At 35.0% G+C, this 14,585-nt stretch overlaps 1 protein-coding gene across 2 annotated transcripts in view; it reads right to left on the reverse strand.

Moving 5' to 3' along the window:
* LOC143225097 (sonic hedgehog protein-like) overlaps positions 1-14,585 on the reverse strand; it is a 91,669-nt gene that overhangs the window by 15,197 nt on the left and 61,887 nt on the right. For both annotated transcript variants that reach the window (XM_076453882.1, XM_076453881.1), the window contains exon 2: positions 344-605. In XM_076453882.1, the coding sequence (XP_076309997.1) occupies positions 344-605 (262 nt within the window). The remainder of the gene's footprint in view (positions 1-343; positions 606-14,585) is intronic.

Genomic DNA, 14,585 nt, shown 5'->3' on the forward strand with positions numbered 1-14,585 from the left:
AAGTTTCGGAAATAAATAATTCGGGATAAAGAATGAATGTGTTAATCACAATATTTGTGACGAAACTTTAAAGGCTCTAAATCAAGAATAGCGTCCATTTTCATACGTAAAAAGTTGTATCAATACTAGAGTATAAATCGAATGTTACAGAGAAAAAAAATGACATGTTTAAAACGAGGCCAGATTTAAGACCAAGAGTGATTATTTTTGGCGTAGCGAAACAACAGATATATCCATGAGCAATGGTAACAGTGACTCTTTTCATAATGAATTAAAATCTAAATATCCAGGCTAAGGGAAAGAAATCTACAAGATTGAGTTATGATACACTTCTGTAACTTACCAGACTTAACCGAACAGTGTATGTGGGATCGCGACTCGTAATAAACCCAGTCAAAGCCTGCTTCAACTGCTAGCCGAGCCAACATACCGTACTTTGATCTATCACGGTCACTGGTCGTGATGTCCACTGCTCGTCCTTCGTAGTGGAGAGACTCCACAGCATGATGGAGCTCTTCATCCCATCCCTCTGTGACTCGCAATCTGACCCCTGGCCACTGATTCATGACCGAGATGGCTAAAGTGTCCAGTTTCTCTTTGCATCGCTACAGATAAGTAAACAGAAAATAATAATAAATGTTATTAATTTGTTTGTGTTTGTTTAATCCTTATTAAGCAAAAAACCTACACTAAAGATTATCTGTACAGTCCCTACCGTAGTTATCGAAATTCGGTTTCTAGTGTTGTAAATCCTCAGACTTACCACAGAGCTATTTGAAAGCATGTTTTGATAATTATTGTTCATAAGTTATTTGCGTTATCATGTTATTCTCTGTTTAACCCAATACAAAAGTAATTTAACAGGTCACATATAATCAAGAAAAAACCCCAATAAAAACCTTTTCAAAATATTTAAATTTTTGAAAAACTACAAATTAAAGTGTACATGTAAAAAATATCCAGCTTACACCTCTAACTGCCACACTTATTGATTTATATATTTGTGCGTTTATTTGTTATATTTCGCACCAAACAATAACTGTCTCCGATTTTAAAGTGAGGCGTTTCTCTAGTTAAACCATATAGTGGGATTTGACTATTGCTGTTGTAACGCACTTAAATTCCAAATCCCGAAATTATAGATCGCAATTTTTTGTGGTAGCGGAACGCGAACCAAGAAATGAGCTCCACAGTCGAGCACTCTAAAATTAGTAGGTCACGCCCGACACAATAAATAATACAATGCTCTCCAATTTCTTCTTTAATCATTTTATAAAATCCAACTTCAAAATTCGATACTTGCGATAGAGCTTTCGCAATATGATACGACTTCCAATCAGTTTCTTAGAAATTCAGCATAGATTTTCAAATAAGAAATACAAGTTCAACTTACAAGTCAATCAATAATCTCATCTATTCACCTATTGTGTCTATCACAGGTATCAAAACCAGATTTCTATCGTTCTAAGTCCATACACTTAAAGCTGATCCACTGAGGATTTTTGAAACCAATGATACTACAAAAGTACTACTGAATTGTTAAAAATAAATTCATTTGTTATTGTTGTATCATTAACATAAAGTCATAAAATGAGCTACCCTTGTGATGCCCGCCAAGAAGAATCTAACCCCAGGAAAGAAAAGGGAAAATAACAGAATATCGTTTTTTTTCTTATTTATATTTTTTTACGAGCTTGAATTGACTACTGTTTGACTTACTTTTGAATATACATATGAAATATATAGTTATATATACAATTGCACGTAGTCTATATAATTTAGGATATTGACTTCAATATTAGTATATCTTATTGATTAATATCTTTGACTGTTAAAACTGTTTCAGTTCTCTCTAGAAGGGCAGCTAGAAGTTCCACAAAAATATGCTAAGGAATTAGGTTCCATTCCTCGAGGACCTAGCTCACGTAAAGCATGGCAGTCTCGTTCACTTCCAACCACCATTACCTGATCAGACTCATGTATCGTGTCTTTTGCAAAATCGACAAAATGTACAACTTGGGTAAATAAATCATTTAATTGTGAGGCGATTACAGTTCATCTTGTTTGAAAATAAATTATACCATACATCTTCTCCATGCTTCTTTAAAACTAACTAAAAATATTTGTTTATTTTGAATTTCGTGCAAAGCTACACGAGGGCTATCTGCGCTATCCGTCCCTAATTTAGCACTAGAAGGAAGGCAGCTAGTCATCACCACCAACCGCCAACCTTTGGACTACTCTTTTACAAAATAATACTGAAATTGACCGTCACATTTTAACGCTCCCACGACTGAAAAGGAGAGTATGTTTAATGCGAAGCAGATTTGAACCCGCGACCTTCAGATTACGACTCGAGCTCCCTAACTACTTAGCATGATAAGAAAATAGAGGTTACATAAGTTTAAATAATACAATTACTGTCCAAGAGGTTATTTTCCAAACAGATTAACTGGCTAACCGGAGGTCTAGCTCATTTATGATTTGGGGGAAAATGGGCACATATTTAAGTAGGTATTTCAGTTGTTGTTGTTACCCAATCCTTAAAGAAAGTTTCTATTTAAGTAGCAAAAATTAAAGTTGACTTGCAGAGCTAAATTGTACAGTGAAGATGTTATCACGTAGGTTGTTAAACAGGTACATTCAGAAAGTAACACTTAAAAACATGTTACAAATACTTCATTATTGAAGCTAATAACACATTTATTATCGGTTACAGACAACACCAGGTGACGAAGAGAGATTTCGAAGACGGAAGTACACATAGCATATTTTAAAAGGACAAAAAAACATCACAGAGTTTATATATTTCTTGTAGCTATTTGTCTGTCCACACAATACATAATTCGCAAGCCTATATTTTGTTTTATAAGATGGTTGATAAGTGCTCATATTATACACGGCGCCTTCTATACCTTATTAAGCGCAAAACCACACTTTGTGCTATCTATTCTCTGCCCAATACCATATATCTTATTCTTTTTATAATCAAGGCTTTAGGAAGTACTAGAAAACACACAAAAACGAATGGATATATAGGTTTTTAACAACTGCTATATGACATAGTTCAGATATAAGCACGTGGAGTCAGTCTCATAGGTCGATTCTTGTATGAGAAATCCATTATTTTACTTGCTCAAAAATGCAGTCATTGTCTAAATATGTGTTTCATATTAAAAGAACGAGTCACTATAATTTTTATACGTCAGGAGAAGGAAGGTTGATTATGTTTAAAATGTAAAACACCTGTAGGAATGATGGGTGAGGAGGGGTAGACATTGGGCATCAGTATGGAGGGAACTCGTATTTTACACCTATAGATCTCATTACATGCCTTCCTTTTGTAACGGGGCAAGTTTTCTCTGTCACATCATCATGCGGCTTGGACACTGCATGGCCAGGTGAATAAGGCACTCAACTCCTATTCTGAAGGCCGTGGGTTCAAATCCTCGACACACCGAAATTGCTCGCCCTTCCAGCCATGGATGCGTGATAATGGTCAATCCCATTATTTATTGGCAAAAGGGTAGCCCAAGAGTTGGCGGTGGGTGGTGATGACTAGCTGTCTTCCCTCTAGTCTAACACGGCTAAATTAGGGCTGGCGCAGATAGCCCTCGTTTGGCTGTGCGCGAAATTCAAAACAGACAAACAAACAAATGATGCGACTTCTGATTGTTAACACTAAAAATATCAGGTTTTACAAGTTTTGTATCTAATTCCTTGGCCTTCACTGCGATTATATTTTTTGCAAGTAATTAACTAATGAATAGTTTAGAATTTTCTTGTTAAAAATCCGTTGTTGACAAACGCAACCAAGTGTCGTACGCACATTGTTTAAAGCAGAGGTAAAAGCTAGAGTCTAGATTCTGGGAAAGAGTCGCGTTACAGCAAGTTAGAAACCATAAAACTTCGTTGAAGGCAGGAAGTATCCGATAACAATCTAGAAACAGGGTATTCAGTCTCACAAAATCTGAAATTCTGATTTTCATATGTTTATTCATCACAAAACTTCACTAAACGTACTTCTTTCATCAAGTGAAAGTTTTAACAAACGATTTGTTTTAATTAAAATTTTGTCAGACAGCTCGAATGGAGATTTCTTCTTAAATATTAACATTTCGTGAGACAATTTAAACGAAGTTTTATTTTTAATATTAAAATTTTGTCAGACAGTTTAAATAAAGTTTACTTTTTTAAATATTAAAATCTTATAAGACTGTTCGAATAAAGTTTACTTTTTAAATATTAAAATTTTATAAGACTGTTCGAATAAAGTTTACTTTTAAATATATTAAAGTTGTGTAAGACTGTCTGAATGAAGTTTCTCTTTTTTAAAAGTAAAACTCTGTAATATAGTTCGAATGAAGTTTCTTATTTAAACTGTTCTAGCGAGTAAAAGCAAGATGAAATTCTCAGTAGCCATAGTTGTAATGAAATCCCAAATCGGTTAAGAAATGAAGCTATGAGCTAAAAGTTTGTATTTGTAGAAAACGAACTCGGAATCATTCTACGAGCTGCTATGCAGCGGCTAAAATGGAGGGAATGTATACTTATAATAACACATTTCTTCAGACTCTCCGGTGGTTCAACAGTAAACCCGATATAACGCTAAAAATCGGGTTTCGATACCCTCTGTTGACAAAGTACAGATAACTCTCTGTGTAGCTCTGCTCTTAATAACAAACAAATATGTTCTTCTTTCAGTGACGTTTTGCTCCTTGCTGCGTGTTTTCATTACAATGTTTGTTAATTTCTATTTTTGAACATTTTATTTTTGCGGTTAATGTGCGAGCACATTAAAATCATTTATTCGTTTTTAAATTACTTTGTTTTGAGCCAAAATCTTTATTATAACCTGGCTCTTCTCGTAGTAGCTCATGCTTATTTATGTCAATGTACATCTTACACTTCTTTGAACTAGCAACACTTTAGGTCTTTAACTATGTTGTACCTATTGGTCGAGCTACCGCCAGCGAAGATAGCTATATTAATGTAGATTGGCAAATGTTCATCTATCTTTAATAAACATGAGTTTATTTGATGTTGTTGAGACAGCAGTATTTTCGTCGCTTGTTTACGCGTGACACTTAACTAGATATAGATTTTGCGTGTCGTACAGCCTATGATGATGTTACGTAGAAAAGTATCAGCTTTATGTTCTATTTAAGAGTTCTCACTTACATTTCGTGTTCTTAATGTGTTTATAAGGAAAACTTTGTGTACATAATAAAATACATGCAAATTGCACAGATTCTTTGTTTTAATAGATGTGTGGGGTGATATTAAAACTACAATTTACATAGCAGTATTTCTAAAACTTGAACAATAACACAGGTGACATTTGTAGAGAAATTTTTCTTGGAGTACAAATGTATAATAGTAGCTCAAATAGAAAGAAGGACGTTTCATTAGACGAGTCCCGGCATCTCCAGGTAGTTAAGGCACTCGACTCATAATCTGAAAGTCTCGGGTTCGAATCCCCGTCACACCAAACATGCTCGCCCTTTCACCCGTGGGGGTGTTATAAAGTGACGGTCAATCACACTATTTGTTGGTAAAAAAAGTAACCCAAGAGTTGGCGGTGAGTGGTGATGACTAGCTACCTTCTCTCTAGTCTTACACTTCTAAATTAGGGACGGGTAGCGCAGATAACGCATGTATAACTTTGTGTGAAATTGAAAACAAACCGAACGAACCAAGTCATTAGACGGAAGGCTTTCGAAACGTCGTTTTTATTATTTGAGCAACTTTTATAATTTAGTCCTTCAAGACTTTATCTACAACTGTCGCTCTGAACCAGGCATTCACTGTTTCTGTTTCTTTCACCTTCTCTTACTCTACCTGAATCGTACATAAAATAATTTCTCAAACTTCTTCTTATTTCACCTAAACCTTTAATATTTTATTAAAATTGGTGAATATTTCAACTACTTCTTTATAAAATATCTGAAGCTACTGTTCATTTGAAATATCTGTGTTTTATTCTACTGATTAAAAGCGTACTGTAAAAGGAAATCTTAGGTGTGGTTTTTATTCTTACTTTACAGTGTTGGTTGACTTACTATTTAACACAATACGGTTTTTATTCATGTAGTGTTGATTGAATTATTATTTTACACAATACCGTTTTCATTTTGGCTCAATAGCGTTCGTTGACTTTTTATTTTACGTGATATAGTTTTCATTCTGGCTCTCTGATATTTGTTGACTTATTATTTTACATTATATGGTTTCTTTCTGACTTTATAGTTTTGACTGACTTATTATCTCACATATATTATTATGATTCTCGTTTCTAGGAGTATGCATCTTCTCTTCTCTCTTCGTTAGATGACTATCACATTAGCATCTAGTGGTATGCAGTCTTTAGACTAACTTCTACATTCTGGTAATGTGTAATTTTTTATCTTAGATATGTAATCATTCTTCATGTTTCTGTAATCTAAGTGGTGCATAAATACCTTCTTGGCTCGTATATGACTACCATGACGATACGTAATTTCTTGTTTAACACATATAATCATTATCCCAATTTCTGATGGTACTGACTTTCTTTACTTCCATATATAGCTACCATTGTAGTATCTGGTGGTGCGTAACTCCTTGTTTGACATATATAATTATCATCCTGAGTCCCGAAACCCTGGTGGTGCCTTACATTAACTTTGTTTTCTTAGGAGCACCATGCAAGATATCGATACGGATATTTACGTTTTTCCGTCTTATATCAAAGAGGAACGAAATACTACAAATAAATCATATTATGTAATAAGATTATCCCAGCGTGATAAAAACAAAACAAACGTAATACTTAGTCCTAGGGTTTCTAAAGCAAGTGAATTTAAGATATTCCAACTCGGAGAAGAAGGCACTTTTGGACAGTAGAACTTACTTTCTTTAACAGTGAAGTGAGAAATGAACTCGTTTTTTTTTGTGTGTTTTTTCAATTCATTCACAGTTTTCCCTGAGATGGTAAGATGCAAATTCAAAACTTATCTTTTGAGTTATTGTACTAAGAAATACATTTATTGCTGTGAGGATTTGTTCGCTTTTAAATATATACCTGCACAGTAGGCTATTACTAATGTACCGAACGCAGGGATACAATCACGAATTTCAGTGTTATAGGCCCTCAAACTTACCGCTGAGCCACCAAAAAGGAAAGAACTGTATGGTACAATAAAAAGGTTTATTAACACATTTCATCTTCAGTATAAAATCAACTTTTCATTGATTAGCAGTTCGAATAAGCAACAACTGTGTTACCGCCATTTTGACTTGCAATCGATGGCTGTTGTTTATTTATCTCTGAATATGTGCGAAGTTCTCCCTCTTTGTTACTTCACGTTGGTTATTACCCGTGATCTTATTCAATAATAAAATAGCTTTACCAGTTTTGTTTTCTGACAGAATATGCCGTTCTTCTTCCCTTGTAAAACTTGTTTTAAGATTTATAACTCATGTTTGATCAACTTCCTGAACACAAGGTTTAAAATGGCGGAAAATCGGTGATGTAATTTATGCTAATAACCACATCGTTACGAATACAGGCTGCGACCGGCCACAGTGGGTGGAAACCTATGCGTCAATCATCTTCTCTACTTGCAACATGCCCTCACACCCTATTGTTAAGAAAGTGAGGCCTTCACGTTTCAAAAGAGCAACCAGGTATCTAGCAAGAGCTGTAGAACTGATGAGGCAGACACAAGGGAGGGGCTACTTTTTAACTATTGAACCTCGGGCAAGATAATGTAACGCATCATTCATAATCAATGCTCATAGAAAGGGTTAACTTGGAAACGACGTATTTAAAGTTGGTTGCCTTGGCAACGTCGAATGGTAACTTGTTAAAGCAATATTATATGTTGCTGTATATTAAGTTTAAAGCTACTTTCAAGTGGAATGTTAATTTACTCGTACGATAACAACACAGGTGCTAAGTGGTATGTTTCCAGAAAGAAAAGGAAAAAGAGCTTGGACGTTGGTAATTATACGGTCTTGAACAATGCGCACATTCACGGTACTTTGGCAAGTTATTATTAACTTTAACCCGTGTAAAACTTTCTCTTATATGGCAGTTTACAGAGTAAAGTGTACTTTGTTGAGAATGTGAATTAGGTGTTCGGTCGTCTTGGCCTTGTCATCATTTTATACGAGGTATAACGCAAGTACCTGTTCTAAGACACTTTGTAAACGCTTTCTAGGTCCACGTGCTCCGTCCCGCTCCAACAAGACCACCCCAAACGGTCTGGTGCTATTGGTGGTATAACATAAGTAAATTAAAGGCTGTTTAGCCGCGGGAGGCTTCTCTCTGACCTCGGCTGTCATTTAAACAAACACCAGCAGGACCACCTGCATTAAACAGAGCGACATCTGGTGTTATGCGAAACTAATATTTAAATATTGCGTCATGTATGTTTAATATTCATACACCATGAAAATTTGATTTATTAAAAGCAAATATTGTGCATCGTAACATTTTGTTACTTACGAACATCTTTTAAATCGTGTTTAACATTTGATTTACCTATTTTATATTATTATTGCACATGGTAATCGTTTTACTTAACTATTAAGATCTTTAGTACTATTTTGCACATCTATATATAAATAATGGAATTATTCTGTTTAGTCATTGGTTACTTCTAAGTTAATATAAAACACATACAAACATATAACGTACTTTGGTTGCTTCTATAATTCTACAAGAGGTCTAACATTGCCTGGTGCTTAGAGCACTCAACTACGTGTCGTGGGATCGAAACCCGGCACAGTACATCTCACTCTTTCAGTTGTGAGGGATTTATAATGCGGCGATCAGTACTATTATTCGATAATAAAAGTGAAGGACAAGAGTTGGCGGTTGGTGGTGATGAATAGCTGCTTTCCCTCTAATCTATCACTTAAAAATTAGGGACAGTTAGCGATGTGGCCTTCAAATAGTTTTAAGTGGAAATTCAACAAACAAATATATCCTCAAAATTAGAGTGATTTCAAAGTTTACGAGTGAAAATGAAAATATAACATGCGTATTTATATACCAAAGTATTTCTCTTTCATTATTGGTAACATTATTAGCTTTATGTGCCACGGCCATGTCGGTGTGTTTGTGTTTTTCTTACAACAAAGTTACATCGGGCTATCTACTGTGTCCACCGAGGGGAATTGAGCCCTTGATTTTAGCGTTGTAAATCCGAAGACTTACCGCTGTCTCAGTGGCGGACAGCGGCTTGGAAGTATGCAAAACTCCAGTGCATCTTAATTTTTTATGGTTACTTTTGTTTTAGAATTTTGTTCCGAGCTAAACAAAAGCTACTAACGGTTAATCATCCCAAATTTTAAACTGATAAACTAAAAGGAAGACAGGTAGTCAAAATATTCACTGTCAGTTCTTGAACTATTGAGCAGATATTGTTTAGTATAACAGGTAGACTTAACCGTCGCTATTATAGCGCACCCACAACCCCAAAGTATGGTGCACGTATTTATAGCAATGACTCGCGAATCCTTTCATCTATAATGTGGGAATGATTGTTTATTTCTTTTGTTCATGGCAAAGCTACAGAACCTAGGTGCCACCGACTCTAGTTTTAAACTTTCGACCACAGAAAAAACGATTGATCAGCACCACCCAACGCCAAACTTGAGATGTCTTTTACCAACGAATAATGGGATTAATCGTAATTTTATAACATATCCACAGCTGAAAGGGCGAGTACTTTCACCTCCTCGTCCGAGCAAGATAATCACTAAGCCACGTATGGTTTTAGTGTATCCTGAGAACAAAATTTATTGAAAAGATGAGTTTTTTCATAGAGTTTTTAATGTTACAAAATATCATAGGGTTTATTGAAGTAATCGTGTTGAGAAAAATATTTAATATTGAAAGATCAGTATTAAAGAAAATTTTGCTCATGAAATAATATATCCTTTTCTTGAATGCAGAATTTTCATTTTTCATCCGATTTACTCCGAGAAAAAGAAAAATTAATTGGAAAAACTATAACTGTGTAGTTACCGTAGTAACTGTTACGCAAATGATTCAAAACCTCCACACAACTCGGTTAACTCGAACGTCTTGAAGAATCTCCTGTAAACCATCCGGCTCTCCGCCCTAATCTATCTTTTGTCCATTCCTCGAGGAAGATTGGATATTTTCTGAGGCCGTCTTGGCTGACCTTCTTGTTCATGGCGGGTTTCCACACAGACGGGTGTAAATTCCAGGCATACAGAGTCTATAAGGATCCCACCTCTAATGACATGGTTTGATCGGGTTCAGCTCAGAGAAGGTGGCGCCTTTTACAAAGCTTCGAGCTACTACTTACGATAGAACAAGGCTTGACACAAAAAAGCTGTCGGCAGGAGGTGTAATAAAAAAGGAACCACTACAGGAGTGTTGATTATTTCTTATTATCTATCGTTTTTGTATTCTTTTTTTTGGTAGCCCTAAATTCAATGTATTCTACTCTAATGCAGTCTCCGAATTTCACCGGGTCACATAATGACAAATCTACTTTTAAGCTATTTTTCATTGAAAAAAATGTACTTGTCATTAAAGGATATCAAACAGTTCGGCTCTTCTTGAAATTTGTTTCTCTTTATGCCGACAGAGTCACTGTTTGATGGGATGGAATTCCCTATTTACAAATATTTCTTGCGACGTTTGATGGTACAATAAGTTATCATCAACTTTTTCAGAAAATAAGTGTTACTTTTTCTCTGAAAAAATTGTCAGCACTATAAATATTCTTGTCCTCAGAGTTTTCCTTGAAATGATACCCGTAACTTTCACAGCACTTAAAAATGAATTATAATGACATTTCAATTTAATAGTTGAGATGGAAAACGTGTAAGAAGACATCTTATTAATACATTAAGAACTTTAAATGTGCCTAAATGCTATATGACAGCAGTTCTTTCCTATAAATAGCAAAGGTGCTTCGTATGTCTTATGATAGAAGTATGCTAACGTCTTTCATTCAATAAGTTTATTACCACTTTGTAATCCTTTTCCATTTTCTGAAATGACATCCTCAGCATATGCAAAACAAATTCTCTTGTGGAACAGCAGTAAGTCTTTGGATTTACAATGCTAAAATCAGGTGTTTTATTCCTTTCGGTGAACACAACAGATAACCCAATGTGGCTTTGCTATAAGTGAAATACACAAAAACAAATTTTTAGCTAAAATTTGTTTGTTTGTTTTTTTTAATTTCGCGCAAAGCTACTCAAGGGCTACCTGCGCTAGCCGTCCCTAATTTAGCAGTGTAAGATTTGAGGGAAGGCAGCTAATCATCACCACACCCCGCCAACTCTTAGGCTACTCTTTTACCAACGAATAGTGGGATTCACTATTACATTATAACGCCCCCATGGCTGAAAGGGCGAGCATGTTTAGTGCGAGGTAGATTCGAACCCGCGACCTCCAGATTACGAGTCGAACGCTTTTACTCATACGGCCATGCCGAGCCTTTATACAACGTGTAATTCAAGTGAGTTGAAAGTGCTTTTATCGAGACGAAGTGAAATATGAATGCCGTTCATTAACATACTATAGTAACGGTCATTAATGATAAGTACTTCGTATTATTATTATTAGTTCTCTCTGACAAATTACATATTAAACTAAGATGAAAGAAGTTTAACAATACTAGAAGAAAATAGGGTTAATGTAATAACCCTCCCTTGTGCATTAATAAATGCGGCAATGTAATTTGAAAGGCAGATTTATACCATACTCCAGAGTTTAAAGAACTGCGCAAAACACGAACCGCCTAACATGTGTAAAGTAAAATTAGCAGTTCTTGGCTAAGGTTCTGGAGAAAACATTCACATTTTTATCACGTCTTTTGCTGTATAGTTAGGATATTTGAGTTAATACGTTAATTGTTTTATGAATGGTGGATTATATGTTTAGAAAAATAGTTTGTTAGTTTAAGCTCAAAGTAGCATAAAAATGAGCTATTTATGGGCTGGACTTACCTTTAAGTTTTAAATTTTAGTGTTAGAAGCCCACAAGAATACCATAGACTACACTAAGTAGGGAATAGTGTGTTAGAAATAGGAAAAAAAAACCTAAAAATAGAGTCTGTAACTGTTGTAAAAAATTGAAAAAAAAGGGAAAAATAATCCTGAATTTGTAATTTTTATAAATAAGTTAAAGAGTAAAACAACAGAAAGTGAGAAGTGTAAATGTTACAGAGAATTTAAAGGAGGAAAAATAATTCTGAAATTAATATATATTATATAAGGAATTTTCTGTTATAAGGCTAAAAATCAGGACGTAAACGAAAAGACATGAGGAATGGCTGTTGTATACATTAACAGTTTGTTGTTAAGCACAAAGCCACACTATTGTCTGTTTGTGCTGTAGCCATCACGGGTATCAAAACCCGGATTTTAGTGCTATATGTCTTCAAACTTACTGCTGTACCACTGAGTGTTACAAACATTTAATCGTGTCTTGGCGCATAAAGAAGTTTTTGTAATTTAACTTATTATATAAACTTAGATGGGGTATAGATAAAATAACCTTGTACTGTAGGAAACACATGATATAAAGGCCAATAACATTTCTAAAATTTAATCTTCTAGCGCCTTTCAATACGAGGAACAAACTGTTATATACTTATTAGTTATTGCGTCGGCTCAGTTCAATAAGATATGATTCTGATCGAGACAGGACACTTCAATAAGTTATAAGAGGAATGCTGTATTGTAATTACAGTTTTAATTTAATTTTGATTAGCACAGTATAAAGGATGGGGAGCCCTTTCCAACCAAATAAATGTACCATATATAAATTATACATTTTTACGCATTAAAGAGAGAACAGTGGAAACTGGAGAACTGTGAACATACAGAATAACATACAGAACAAAACTGTCGCAATATTTTCTAAGTGTACAATTTTGCTAACAATATTTGATTTTAATTAAGCCCAAAGTAACACAGGGTAACACATCGAAACTTGGCATCTAAGCGTTATAAGAACATAGACATACCGCTGTGTCACTAGGTAGTCAATTAACAATATTTAAGAAATATATATATATTAAAAGCTATTGTAATATGCATTTGATACTAAAACATTAAAAACAGTCCCATTTCGGCTAAAAATCTTTTACATGGGTCCCAATTTCGACGAGTTCTCCCCCCTCTGGTACAGCGATAAGTCTATGGATTTACAACGCTAAAATCAGGGGTTCGATTCTCTTCGGTGAATTCTTCGGAGAGCGCCCAATGTGGCTTTTGCTATGAGAAAATACACACCCAATTTTTACGAAAGATGTTTGGACACAACTGACCGCACGTTTTGTTTTTAACTACCTTCACACATTCCGATTTTAGTACACGTAAGTTAATTTATTTATCAGAGTTACTGTTAAAGAACATTGAGTCAATAACGTGATTTACGATATCGAATTTTGGTAGATGCAAAACTAGCTACGACCAGCTGAATCTTTTATGAAGAAATGTACTCATCCATAAGGTATTTCACGATGGAAATGTCAAAAGTTTCATTCACTTATCAATAGTTTCACGTTACCTGTATTTTCTTAGCATTCGAAAATCTAAAGGTAAATGGAAACGGGTATTAGTAAATTTTTTTGTCTACAAATATTTGGTTTTTGTGGGTGTGTTAAGGTGAAAAAAAGTTTTGAAGTTGCAACCTCTTAAAAACTAAACTGTGTTTGCATTTACGTTTCCTTAAATGTGTTTCACTTTCGTAAATTGATCTATTGAGTTGTGTGTTTATTATTTATAACTATTTACGAATGTATTCAGTGGTTCCCATGAAATATGCTACAATCTTCATGACCGTATAAAAAAGTATTAGTTAATAAAGGTACCAGAGGTGGTCTAGTGGTTAGTTTATCGAACTGTGAACATAAAGGTTCATGGTTTGGGTCTCGTTACTGCAGAATTGCCCTTTGCGAACGTGGATGTACTATAAAATTAGCACTCAAAATCCACATGTCAGTTAGAGTAGTCCAAAAGATAGCTGTAGGTGCTTTTCACTAGTTTCTCAGTTCAAATTTTAATGCCATATAAAAGGTCACTGTAGGAAAAATGGATAATTAATGATTTTTAAGCAGTCTATACAGTAGCTAAAACGACTTCTGACTATTCCTTCTATTTGTCTTAAAACAGCAACAAAGTAAGAAGAATTCTGAAGATGTCTGTCCCAAAATTGTGAATTCAATAAATTCCTTTTATGGTGCCCCGGCATGGCCAAGCGTGTTAAGGCGACCGACTCGTAATCCTAGGGTCGCGGGTTCGAATCCCTGTCGCACCAAACATGCTTGCCCTCCCAGCCGTGGGGGCGTTATAATGTGACGGTCAATCCCACTATTCGATGGTAAAAGAGTAGCCAAAGAGTTAGCGTTGGGTGGTGATGACTAGCTGCCTTCCCTCTAGTCTTACACTGCTAAATTAGGGACGGCTAGCACAGATAGCCCTCGAGTAGCTTTGCGCGAAATTCAAAACAAACAAACCTTTTATGGCTTAAAATAAACCCAACCAACAAATGGCTAAATCAATGTTTGAAAAGTTATATGGTTGTATTGCGAATGACGCCTATA

Source organism: Tachypleus tridentatus, chromosome 9, assembly GCF_004210375.1.
Source record: "Tachypleus tridentatus isolate NWPU-2018 chromosome 9, ASM421037v1, whole genome shotgun sequence".
NCBI lineage: Eukaryota > Metazoa > Arthropoda > Merostomata > Xiphosura > Limulidae > Tachypleus > Tachypleus tridentatus.